Source organism: Hyaena hyaena, unplaced genomic scaffold (assembly GCF_003009895.1).
Source record: "Hyaena hyaena isolate Hyena2069 unplaced genomic scaffold, ASM300989v1 scaffold_527, whole genome shotgun sequence".
NCBI lineage: Eukaryota > Metazoa > Chordata > Mammalia > Carnivora > Hyaenidae > Hyaena > Hyaena hyaena.
Genome location: NW_024081159.1, coordinates 1,262,503 through 1,276,776, shown reverse-complemented (window position 1 = coordinate 1,276,776; position 14,274 = coordinate 1,262,503). Strand labels below are relative to the sequence as shown.

General features: G+C 31.8%; 1 protein-coding gene across 9 annotated transcripts in view; it reads right to left on the bottom strand.

Moving 5' to 3' along the window:
- Positions 1 to 591: 591 nt before the first annotated feature.
- The window catches only part of RBM26 (RNA binding motif protein 26), an 86,251-nt gene continuing 72,568 nt past the window's right edge, over positions 592 to 14,274 (bottom strand). For 7 of the 9 annotated variants that reach the window (XM_039255463.1, XM_039255456.1, XM_039255464.1 and 4 more), the window contains 2 exons: positions 11,026 to 11,139; positions 8,601 to 9,353 (listed from right to left, as the gene is read on the bottom strand). In XM_039255463.1, the coding sequence (XP_039111394.1) occupies positions 9,264 to 9,353; positions 11,026 to 11,139 (204 nt within the window). In that variant the 3' untranslated portion in view covers positions 8,601 to 9,263. Of the gene's footprint in view, positions 3,792 to 8,600; positions 9,354 to 11,025; positions 11,140 to 14,274 lie in introns of those variants that run through there. The other 2 variants (XM_039255461.1, XM_039255462.1) reach the window with 2 other exon arrangements.

Here is a 14,274-nt window from a genome sequence, read left to right as displayed (position 1 = left end):
CATGCTGAATACTGGAAAAGCAGGTCAAATCAGATCAGGAGAAAAAACGTTGAGATGAAAACTGAAAGTTATGGAGGAAAGTTCCGATTAAGTTTCAATGGCTTTGGAGGCTGACCACATAAGCACTCTGCATCTAGTTTCACTTCAGAATATGTGGCAGTCTATCTTTGACATCACAAATAGTATATGACCCATGATAAGGACAAGCATTTTGCCCTCCAAAGAGAGTAAAGAGAGAAATTCTAGCGGAAAAGAGGCAGGAATTGGGGAAAAGGGTATGAAGGATGTGTGTATGTGTAAGAAAAGGAGTCATCAGGCCAACAACACACTGGTAACAAAGGTGACTTAGAACAATTTAAAGTGGGAATGGAGGGTAGAGAGGGGAAGAGGCAACCTGGAGTCAGCTGTATAGATATATAAGCATTTTCAGAATTCTCAACTGTACAGTGCCTGAGGGCTGCAAATTTTTCTTTCCACTTCATATAACTGATACAAGATGCAGGACAATTTTAAAAAGTTAACAACTGTTTTTAGTAAGACTATTTTATTTAAAAAATTTTCAAAATATAAAAATAATAAACATTATGGATATTTAACAAACAAAACAACATAATTCAACTATAAATAATAAAAATGTTGACAACCCCACATAAACACATAACACTATAAACATTCTAAGCATACAAGAGTAGTTTTCTAGTTCAAGTTTTACCTTTTTCAGTTCAAGTTTTATTATCATTTTGAAAAATAAACAAACAAACAAAAAAGCTGCTACAGCTTAACCAATTACTTTCGCTCCACTCAAAGAGCAGGGAATTTTTTCCCCATGCCAACACACATTCGTGAAATGGGATACTTATGGGCACAGGTATTAAAAACTGGAACAATCCAGTCTCCAGACAAGAAAAGACTCCTTTGGTGTTTTTAGGTTCAACAATCCACAGAAATTGAGTACAACTAAACCACTTATTAAAGGAAATCTTGTGCCAGATAACATGTTCTGAAGTAATAACACACCCAAAACAGGTTCAGGATTCTGAGGATCAAAAGTAAGCATCTATGAATGCTTTGCTGATACTTAAAAATTGTATCTGTAGAACATTCACTAAGGTGCTGGAATGAGTCTTATAGATGTGGAAAACAATCTACACAACCAACGCAAAACTTGTTCAATGTAAATAATACATCTCTTTTCAACTCATCAAATGTTCTATAAATATTTAAGAATTATAACTACCCTGCCTCCTGTTCAGCAAAAGACAGATAGGAATTTGAAGCAGAGCAGGATTACACCATGTTTAGGACTAGAAAAGTTTTCCATGTGAAATACGGGAAAACTGAGCCATGCTGAATGTATCATTGTTTTTATTCTAGCCAGATTAAATTCTCTTATCAAAAGAGCTAATTACAAACTGAAAAGGCTATTTCCTTTTTTGGAAGCTGGGCACAAATGAGTATACTGTCATTCTGTATCGTATCTTTAAATTACGGGGTTTTTCTAATGGGCTGGGCTCTTTACCTGACTTACCACAGACCACTTTTATAATTATGCTGCTAGATTTGAATAAGTCACAAGTGATCATATATTAAAGCCTAGCCAAGTCTAAATAACAGGTTCAAAAATGATATTGAAAGGTTTTGTAGCACCAATAACTTTTTCCTAAGACACTTGAGGGGCTGCATCACTTTAAAGTATTATCTTGTAAACAAGATCAAAAATATTCAGTTGATCTGTATTTTGAGCATAAATATTTATAAACTCTATTTAAAAAAAACAAATATAGCATGACTAGAGCCACTAATAGTGTAAAATCTAAGAATATTGAAAAATATAAAGATATATAAAAGGCTTCCATAATGCAATCATGCAGAGGTAAACCGCTTCAATCAATTAGACAAAAGTGATTCTGTACAGTTATCTACACACAGCTCCATGAGAATCCTATTTAGGAAAATGAAATAATGAAAATCCTCATCTTTAATTAATCAACATAGAGGAATTTAAATGTGTAACCAACCTATTGGCTTGCACAGAAATTTTCAAAAAGCACAATGATCTTAATGAGAATCAAATCATCTCGACTTCTGATTTCCAATGGCATATTTAATTTTGTTCTGCTTTATTTTGTTTTTAATTTAAAAGCAAGGGAAAGAAAAAAGAAAGATGGCAAAGTAAAGTTGAGGGGGCTGGTATGTGGTCCACATCCAAGAACCAACTGAAACTGTTAACAAGCATGGTCTCTTTAGACTACGTACTTTGGGCTTCTAACCTAGCAAGCAAATCACTAGCACAGGGAAAAAGAATCTTCTTTCTTAAAAAGGAAAAAAAAATACTGAACTAATCTGGGAAAATGTCTCTGAACTCCTTGTGGCCATATGTTAGTTTGCAAATGTGAACTAAAACAAAAGTCTAATTTTAAAAATGCCCTGCAGACTATCAAGTCATAATTATATTAGAAGACTTTCTGAAATATGTACTCTTCCCTTAAACCAAGCCTAATATTCAGGAAGCTGTTGTCAACTAATGTGGATCAAAACAGATCATTTACATTATGACTGATATGTTCATTCTTTTTATTTTTCATGAAGACAAATGCATTGCATACTCAAAAAGAAGTGTTTGCAGAATAGTCAACTTGGCACAAAAAATATGAAAATATGAGCACAGCTGAATGAAACTAAAAAAAAAAAAAAAACCAAGGGCAAACAGAAATCAAGTGTAATTTTGACTTTTCTAATAAAGAGTTGCTACTAAGTACAACTTCCAAACTTCTCAAATGCCTCATGAGAATCTGTGAAGAAATATTCATAAATTAATTTTCTGAAAACTTCTTTATATGGTGCCCATTACAAAAAAGGTATTTTGGGTGAATATTTAGGATAAGATTTAATCATACTCTTTATAAATAATTCTGAGCCACACTGCTTATAAATAAATATGGACATACATCTTTTAAGACAGGAAAACTATAATCTTTAACAATGTTAAACATACAACACAATTTCCCCTTGCTTTTAAGATTGTCTCTGATGTCTTGATTGCAAGTTATGAAAATATGGAAAAACTGTGTAAATCAGACATTTAATAGATATTTCTCAATATTTATAATCCACAGATCATCCTGTATTACTTGAAAGGAAAGAAAATTATTCTCTTTGTTGGTTTTGAAGAGCTAAGAAATTTTTTAAAAATATTACTTGGGTAAGTGGCCTTGGCAACAACTTCAGTAAGTATATTTAGAAGAAATAGGCAAGTTATTATAGTGTATAAAAAAGTATTTTCGCATCTGTTCAAAACTATTTAAGTGACTCTACTAATCCCAGAAATGTATCCTAAAACCCAGAGATATTAAAACCAAACCCATGCTTAACTTTTTAATCATTTTCTTCATTCTAAACTGTTCATGCTAATGAACACAATATCATGGCTTTATAGATTTCCTAGACACAATTTTCAACTTGGCTGAGACTGAACTTATCTCATATTAGGAAACCAAGAGGTCTTTTTCCTTAGTGTTTAAAAAATAAATGGATATAAAGTAAGGGGAGAAGACGTTTAAGAATAAGGTCAGACAAAGCACACACTCAGACATACTTCTGGACTCAGATGTACCAATTAGAGAACTGCGAAAAGACAAAATGCGAATTATCGTACATGTAAACATCTATTCAAATTGATAAAGAGCAAACATAAAATGATAGGATGATATTATAACAGTCGTCTCCAGACAGGAACAGGTCTTGCTGTTGTAGTCACAAAGCTAAATTCAGGCAATGATGATCTCGCTCTGCTGGAAAAAGAGAAGACTATTAAAAAAAACTTTGAAAATAGTAAGTAAATCTAAAAACTGAATCACACCATAAATTGATCGCCAAGTTTTCTAAACATTAAAAAAAATCTCTTTGGGAAAGGAATCAAAATCAAAGTTGAGACGAATTCCACAAAGAATCAGCTTTGGGTTAAATAATTTTAACAAAACTCTCTGCATCATGCTTCCTTAAAACATTAAGCCACAAAGATCACGGTGCTACAGCAAGGCTGTGGTCTACAATTTCTGCTCAGGAAATGCAGTAACTGACAAGATAGTAAACTGTTGTAGAAGTATGGGTAGGCAAAGTAGTTTTAAGAAATTATGAACAAACTCCAAGATACTGTCGATAAAAATAAAAGCAAGAACAATCTTCTAAAATTTCCCAAAGATTTCAAATTGTGAGCTGGATCTAATTTCCTTAAGCTCCATTTGATAACCACTTCATTCTTTAATTAATATAGGACATAAAATTCTATACTAAGTACAATGATTAACAACTAAAATAAAAAGGAACACATCAGAATGAGACAGTGCTTGGTATACAAAGGAAGACTAACTGGATGACGGGAAGATAAGTGGATGGATGATATAAAGATCATAGGGAGGAGGAATTAGAAGCAATCATAAATCACTACCAAAAAAAACCCACAAAAAATGCTTTCAATTACACTAAGTAATGAGTACATATTACTGATAAACTGCAAGAAAGTTATTTACCAAATTAAGACTTTTTCTACTAACCAAGTATGATGTTTTCAATTAGAAATTACTGAGAATGGCAGTCATTTCACCAAGATTTATTTCTTAGAACTTTTAGGTAGTTAATATGGAAGATAATCTGCTGTCATCTGATAGATGTATAATGATCAGACAGAGAGAAAAAACTGCTCTTCTCTAAAAGCCTATATACATACCTTAGAGTAACTAGCCAGTTCAGGAAGTTAATAAGAACAAGGTAGTTCCTGAGATCTGGGAAAAGGAAATTTTCTCTTTGTGCCTTACAAACATCATTCCCTGATGGTTTAATCCTAGATTGAATTTTCATGTTTATTTATAGGGCTTTAGAAGAGTGAGAGAAGCCCTGAGATTAAAGACCAAAGAGTGAACTAATTTAATTAGCTAGAATTTCTTGTAGGACATTTTTGTTTTAAAAGGCTAAAAGGGAAGGGAAGGAAAAAAGCTTACAAATATTTATACAAATTCTAGAAGAACTAAATCTAATTTTCTACAACTAGTTCACATTATGTGTAAGGGGAAGAAAAAAAAGAATATATTGATTGATAAAGTTTATATAGCACTCTAAAGTAACCATTGATATTTCAACATACCAAACAAGCAGGTGTTTTGCTTTCTTAAGTAACCCTTCGAGTCAATGATTAGTGTTCCAAGTAAGATTGGAAACACAGTCCCCATAAACCGTTCTAGTCACAGGAAATTTCCTGCATATAAGCTCAGCCATACTCTCTACAGGTAATCAGCTAAACACTAAAGTCTCATCTTTATAGTAAACTACTGGTTGATATACTTGATCGTATTACAGTAAAACAAGAGCTATGGAATACTCTCCCATTCCTGCAACATGATTTCATTAAATGGTTGGGCATCAGTAAAATGCTAAAGTTAATTTTTTTAATCTTACAATTATCCAATAACATTTAAACAACACTGCTTAAGTAGACATAAAATACTGAGTGAAATATGTAAAATGACAACTCAACCATCCCTTGAAGTAATCCTAATCAATCTTTTAACCAATAGTATATAATTTCTCTCAGTTTTTTCCTGTAACAAGTGAGTACCTACATTGTCCTCAATCCTTTTTCACTTCAAACTCAGTCCAGATCTATATACTAAAACAAAGAACTTGTTGGGAGAAATGTAGAATTTAAAATGTGTTTCAAGATTTAGGTAGCATATGGTAACAGGAAAGTGTTTTAGGCTCTGAGTTTAGAAGCAAAAGGAAAAGTTATAGGTAGGGAAAGTCAAGTGAATTTGGAAGTTTATCTGAACTTTAAAGGTTAAAAGAATTTTGTGCCAGCCAACAGCAAGCATTTGGGAACACTTATCTACAAAACTGTACCAAGACATGTTATACAGATTATCATAACCAAACCCAAGTTGTTTCCATTGATGACAGAAATAATGGCAACAACAGGCAGGGAGAACTGGTACAGATACATTAAACTGTTTTAGACCAAATACTAATATACCACCAAGTAAACGACTAATGTGCAAGGGACCTTACGGGTCATCTAGTCCAAGCCCTTTCATTTTACAGACAAGGAAACACCCCTGATTGAGACTTGTTTAAAGCCAGAGAGTTAGTTGCAAAGCTGGGACCATAAGCTAAATCTCCTAACTCTTATCTGGTACTTTATGTGAGGTCATCTCTGGATATAAAGAATATTAGTGGGATGGACTAGATTGGTGGCTCTTGGCATTTCTATTCTTGCATACCGACAGAAACCAAAAGCTGTTTTACTCCTGAAAGTGACAACTTGTAATACTCTAAATTATTATCTTACTAAAGTGCTGTGGAAATTTCCACTTAGACTACATGTATATTCCTCCATCAGTATTTGTAACCCCACTGTTGCAACACTTAACTGTATCACCTGTTTAGCAAAACAGTCTCAATAACAGAGAAGACCTTCAGGAGAGACTTGAAAAATTGATAAGAATTAACAAGGGAGGTAATTGTCACTCCGTTATTGGAGATTTAAATATGCATTCATTCATTAATTCATCCACCAAACATCTGAGTGCCCACTATGAGCCAGGCTTTGTGATAATCACTAGAGATAAAAGATGAATAAGACATGGTCCCCTTCCTAGAGGAGCTTGTAATTTAGTGGGGAAGACAGACATATAAACCAGATAAATTATATTACAACATAAGTACTATAACAGAGATATGAACAAAGTGCTGTATTAGAAGGGAGGGTAAAGGTATGAACTAGCTAATGACCAGGAAGTCTACTAATTTTGTGCAAGAACTACCACATTTACTGCAAACACAATCTCATGCTCAATCAGTAATTAGGAAGGAATAACAATGTAGAAGTAAAAAAAAGAAAAAAAGTTGGCACTGAAATCAGAATGTCTGCATTTAAATCTCGTCCTTTCACTCATTAGCTGTGACTCTGGGCAAGTCACTCCATCTCTATTAGCCTAAGTTTCCTTATCTGTAAAATGGGAATCAGCAGCTACTTCAAAGGGTATCTTAAATTTTAAATCGGAACACATGATAGTACATGCAGAGTACTAGTATTTATAAACATAGTAATTTTAAAAATCCAATAGATTAATTAAATGCTAAGCAATATTTACAGTAAAATCTTATTAATGAGAATAATAATGTAGTTGTGACCCTAATGAATGAGTATAATATTTAATCCCCATACTTTGGGACCAAACTGAAACACTTGTTTTCTGATTCATTCAAAGCAACATGGCTTAAAACATTTTAACTTTGGGTTAATAGAGAATTTAAGACTAGGGAAACTGATAAGCTATTTATGGTTTTAGAGAAGTAGGAGGTAATTTTGGTTACATTTTAAGGGAATTTTACAATAATTTAAAATATCAGGCTAAAATCTACTAATCAAATTATAAAGCCAAAAATCAGCATGGAGATTTAACTGGCCTTTGAAAGATTTTCTTTCTTTATAATACCTGTTTGGTGTAAATAGAAGAAACGTGAGCCTCTGCCAATTTGGCACCTTTCACGACTACTAAAAAGAAAAGAAAACAAACTTACCTAATGAATCAGAATAGCACATAGTCAACATACAAGAGACTACATAAAAATATATCACAGATCTAAGTAAAGAAGTTTTGAGTAAAGTCACTATTTTCACAAAAGAAACTGATTTTGACATTTTAAATATTAACTTGTGTACCAACTTTAAGCCCAAATATTCCTATGAAATAGCATTACCATCAAGAATATACACAAATTGAACCCTAAGTGTGGGAGGAAAAAGAAAAGAGGAACAGCATCCATTAGTTACCCCACTGACAGAAGATTATGGTGTTGGAATTAAGTTTGTGACTGTGAGGATCCCAGTATGGGAAGAAAGTGTTTTTTTTTTAATGTGACATTTAATATCATCACTATAATCTCAGGAGGGGCAGAAACACTTGGAACTGAAATGATGTATTTTAAAAGATAAATAGGTAATCTCCCACCCCCTCATTCTACAAAGAATGCATTTATTTCCTGAAACTGCTGTTTTATCAACTTTCAATGATTATGTTCATTTGCCACAGAAATCCACTTAAAAATCACAATACTGTTGTAAATGTCAAAGATTTTTATACAAAGTATAGGAAATGCACACTTAAAATATCAGACTGGAACACTTACCAAACAGTGTTTTCCTAAAGTAGTATCTATAGTACATTTCTTTATTCATATATCTTCAAATGGTCAAGTTTTCTTTCATACATCCAAAATGTAATGTGATGTTTTCTTATTCACCAAATGTTAGCTCTACTTGAAGTCTGGTTCCAAACTAATCAGCCTGCTTTTAAATTTTAAGACAGCTGTTGAAAATTTATAGGATCAAACCAAACTGAAGTGGTATAATTTTTTAACATTGGATTGTACATTATTTGTAAAGGTACCAGTAATCATTATTAATAAGTTAGTGATTATAGCTCCTTTTGTGATAATTGGGGGGAAGGGTAGATCGCCATCTGGAATGGTCTATTTATTTTCATTTTTTTCTTTTCTTTCCTTTTTTTTTCTTTTTTAAAATCAAGGAACATTGTCTTGGCCTTTGTGGGTTTTTTGTCATTGTTTTTTTTTTTTTCTTTTCTTTTCTTTTCAAAAGACCATTCCACTTTATTTTTAACATCTGAATGTATAAGGACTCATATGCAAAGCAGTCATACACCGTTATCATTAAAACCCATATGGTAAAATACATACACAAGTCCAACAAAAGGCTAATACATAGTAAAGCCTAAGCATACTACTATGTAATATTATGAATACATAACTTGGAGACTTTAGTTAGAGTACTATGTTATCTATTCATTTTTGAAAACATTCATTAAGATTTTAAATGCAAATTCATTCCTTATTTGGAGTAACACAAAATCCTCTAAGTTATAACAAGTATTGGTCGTAACTTTTTAGACCTATTCATTAAATTACAAAGAACCCAAAGAATTCTGTAATGTTCAGTAGAAGTATGTAATAAAAACATTGCATATGTTTCTAGTGTGATGTCTTTAGCAATTGTTTACTGAAATAAAATGCAAACATCAATCTTTCAAAATACAGGATCAGAAGGTAGTTTTCTTCTCTTTTGTCTATTTGTGAAATCCATCTTCATCACATTTTACCAAAAAATTGTTTTTACAAATATGTAAAAGTACATTAGATAATACTAATGAAACACAGGTAGAGTTCTAGCATATGCAGATCAATGATCAGTCAAATCATCTTCTCCAAGAACGAGATTCATTGTCCTCTTCTTCTTCATCATCATCTTGAAGTAATGAGTCATCCACCAAAGACTCTTCCTGAAACTTTAGGTTAAAATGCATTTAGGAATTTACCCAAAAAAAAAAGAAAAGAAAAAAGGTGACACTTTTAAATACTGATTTCTCTCAACAGAGTCGAATACAAACGGTATTTCTACAGCTACAATATTCAAGAAACAAAGAAAAGCAACCTTTATCCACTTAATGGTTTCTCTACAGTTTCTATTCTATTGCTTCTATCAAATAGGCACTAAAAAAATATCTAAGTAAGCTTTTGTACATGCCATTTCTCCTGCCTCACTCGATCAAATTATGCCATCTTCTACACCTACAAAACATTACTCATTACCTTTTGTTTAAAAAAAAAAAAAAAGAAAGAAAAGAAAAAGAAAAAAAAAGAAAGAAAACATCAATAAATCTTCTGACTTACCCTAACCCTGGACACTAAATCAACCAATAACTTGTAGAAAAGTCTATCAAGATTTCTATTTCTTTTCTGCTATACGTAACAAACATTTCTTTTATAGAATTCCTGCTTTCCCCCATTCCCTTCATAAAAGCTTCTCAGACTGCTTTTCAAACTTTTCAAAATACCTAATACCAGGAGCTCTCCTGCTTTTCTCCCCATTCAATTCAAACTCATGGAAGGACAAAGGTATAATCTAAAATATAAAATGACAAATCATGTATATGAGTTTCAAAATACACATTTTATTCTTGCATTTGACTATGGATATGTATAACAGCCTTGAATGCTCTTCAAACAAAATGAAGTGCCATTACAAGAATCTAACAAAGGTAAAACATGGAATCAGTTCCCCACCTTACCTTTATTTATTAACTTCCTCAACTTTTTCCTACAGCTTATTTCGTGATTAAAATAGAGTTGTTTATTTTTAAGTGTATGGTTTCAAAGCGCTCTCCCATTTCATTTTTCTTTATGCTTACACCTCTCAGCCATCATACTAATTGCTGTATCCAAGAAAAATAGACTGTACCACACCTATTCCTCTTCCACACCTAAAATGCCTCTCTCAACTATATTCGCAGTCCCAGCTCTTGGTTATGGAAAGCTTTCTTATCACTCAGGGTTCACCTCCACACTGTCATCACCTTTAAAATTCTTCTGAACAGAAATAATCACTCTTTCCCACGGGTTCCCACAGCATATTGTTCAAATCTTTATTGAGCAGATCACTCTGCTTTTCATTATGATTAATTTTTTATGTGTCTGTCACCACCCCGCTTTCCAGATTATAAGCTCCTTGAGGATAGGGACCGTGTCTTATTCATTTTTGTGCCTATCACAGTATCTACCATTTAGTAGGCATTCACTCTAATGAACTAAAATGATATGAATTAAAATAAAGGAAACCTGAAACGTTAATAAAGCAAATGAGTAGGATATATACTAAAACTTAAAAATATTACAAGATTTCCTGTGGATAAAAAATCTAATGAATAATTATTGTTTTCTAAGAGTAAATGAAAACTGAATATATATATAATTTTTTTTCTTTTTTTTTTCTTTTTTTGGATTAGCAATCCACAGTTCTCATTAATCCGGAAAATTTAAAGTTGTCTGCATTTATCTGACATCCCCTGCCTGGAATATGGCTCAGGAATAAAAGTTTTATGTTAAAATCACAGCCATAAAATCACAATTCATAAATAATGTAAACATTTGAGGACAAAGACAAATAAAAAAAAAACATACTTCCTCTTCATCAGGTTCAACTTCTTCTGTTTCAACAGCTGACATATTAGTTATTGGTTTATTCCATGCCAGTTTTAGATCCTGCCCTTTGAAACGAGCTCCATGAACTGCAGCCTAAAACAATTAAGAACATTAGAATGTAGAACATTAATAATTTATGAAGAGAACAATGAAATGTTATAGTACTTAATATTTAAATTAGTAAAACAAAAGTGAAGACAGCTATCTGTTTACTTTGTGGTTATCTCTCCATTTACTACTTATTATTATAATTTACTTTTTATGGTTATTTGCTTCTAAAATCAGCCTTGTGATTGAAAATACATTTAAACAGGAAACAAGAACACTTTCTCATACTTGAATAGAACTACTTTACGACTGTCCTGTATCTGACTAGAACTAGTCTACATGTTTACAATACAATGATAGTTGCTATTCAAGGCAACAATCTCAAAGTATTTCAAGATCCTGGCTGTAGGTTCTGAACTGAAGTCCAAGTTAGGATCAACAGACTAAACATATCGTAGTGCATTTTAATTTTTGTTAATTTACAAATGACATATGTAGTAACTACAAACTGGAAACCTCTAACAAATATAAGAATAATTTTGCATGTGTAAAGTATCGTATTATTTTAAATTATATCAGTAGGTTAAAGTATATTATTTTTAAAGATACAATGTTTGACACGTCACTGTTTCAAAATATAAGTTATCTCCATGAGGGAAAAAACCCTGAATATTTCTATTGAAACTAAAGTACTTCCTACAAAGCTTTCAAAACTACATGTAAGTTAAATTTAAATTAATGAATATGCTACAATTAAGTGGTTGATTAAAAATCATGCATTCAAATTAAAGTAACATGAACTTATATAAATCAATGTTAACATATTGAAATAACTCAGTCACAAAAGATTTATAGTACACCTCAAAGTATAGCAAAATGCAAAATCTAGAAACAATTACATGTTCAATGATAACTGATCATGAGTTGTATAATATTAAAGTCTAGGTATAAATTACAAATCTGCACATAAAAATCTATGATAAATTTAAAAGATTTCATGCCTACTAAAATGCAGCTGAGGAGGAGTTTTTAGTCCATGGCTTCATCATAGTGTTATATAACCGAAAAAATTTTTAAGAACTTATATATGATATTCAATTTAACAAACAACTTGTAAATTTTTAAAGCTGTAACTATTACATAACAATATACGTAATATTTTCATAGTCTCATGCAAGATGTCTACTCATAATGCCCGTCTTTTCATCTAGTTAAAAAAGGCCAAAAATTTCACTGACATTTCTATAAGTTCTTGACAAACATTTCTGATGATCTAATATTAATATTGTAAATCTCTGTATTTAGCACACACATCTTCAAATTTATAAGCTGAGTCTACAACTCTTTAAAGTTTTAATTTTAACATTTTACAGGATGGTTTTCAAAGCTAGATATACTTAACATTTTATCAACGTTCTCCATTAGAAACTTTTGACTACTGGCTGTATAAATTTTTGAGATAACGGAGTTCTTGCTTTTTGAAGATGCAAATTTATTTTAGGTAATCTGCAACATAAAATCCTTAAAGTTAAAAAAAAGTTCTGCACTCATATTATATTATTTTAAAAATTCAAAAATCTCAGGTCACATAATATTAAAAAATTATAATCCATGATTATCCCTTCTCGAAAAGATAACCACTATCCCATGAATAATTTGGGGGAAAAAGTTCTACAATACACTAACAGAAGTCCTGTGTACATACTAAAAGGGTTTGTGTATATACACATGTATGATATATATACATGGAAACAGTTTACATAATATTTAAACTAATTTCTTGAATGGAATTTTGTCATATTTGGCAAAATATTCTTTTCTCAAATAGATCTTAGTTTTGTTTATAATGCATGTTTTTACTGAAGGAAAAGGGAAAACAGCAGTAGTTCTTTTGTTTTTGTCATAAAGAAACTTAAATATTCACATTCCGTAATTTATCTATGTTTACCTTTATGGCTTTCAGATTGTGCCAGTCCTTTAAAAAGCTCTCTCCACACTGATTATTTTTAGAAATCCCCTAGCTTTTTACTAGTCATATGTATTTAAAAAAAAAAAAAAACTTTATTCATCTTGAATTTGTTTGATACCAAAAAAAGAGATAATAACGTATTATTTTTTCCTAACAATTTCCTAACACTATTTGCAGATCATTCAGTAAATTTAAACTCCCTGATTTAAATAAACATTTTCTTGTAATCCTCTATAAATTTCATATATACCTTAGTCTTTTTCTGGACTCAGTTTTGTTCTATTCTCTATCCATACCATTACTATGTTCTCTATTTCACAATGAATTTGGTATCCTTTTCAGAATATTTTTGGTTATTCTGATATTATTTTGTGTTATGACCTCTGGAATCTTTTAGTCAAGTCCAGTATCATACTGTGTTACTGTTGCTTAATAATATAATATCAATTAGCTCAGTGCTTTTCAGAAATTACTGTGGTAGGTGCTTCCAGAGTTCTGCAACCATTTCATTAAAATGTACATTAAAAAATGAACTTCATAAGTCCTAGCATCAGCCATCAGACAACAAAAGGAAATCAAAGGCATCAGAATTGGCAAAGAGGAAGTCAAACTTTCACTCTTCGCAGATGACATGATACTCTACATCGAAAACCCGACAGACTCCACCAGAAGCCTACTAGAACTGATCCAAGAATTCAGCCAAGTTGCAGGGTACAAAATCAACGTACAGAAATCGGTTGCATTTTTATACACCAATGATGAAGCAACAGAAAGAGAAATCAAGAAACTGATCCCATTCACAATTGCACAAAAAACCATAAAATACCTCGGAATAAACCTAACCAAGGATACAAGAGATCTGTATGATGAAAACTATAGAAAACTTATGAAGGAAATTGAAGAAGACACAAAGAAATGGAAAAACATTCCATGCTCATGGATAGGAAGAATAAATATAGTTAAGATGTCATTACTACCTAAAGCACTCTACACATTCAATGCAATTCCAATCAAAATTGCACCAGCATACTTCTCAAAACTAGAACAAACTATCCAAAAATTTGTATGGAACCACAAAAGACCCCGAATAGCCAAAGTAATACTGAAAAATAAAACCAAAACGGGAGGTATCACCATCCCAGACTTCAGCCTCTACTACAAAGCTGTCATCCTCAAGACAGTATGGTATTGGCACAAAAACAGACACATAG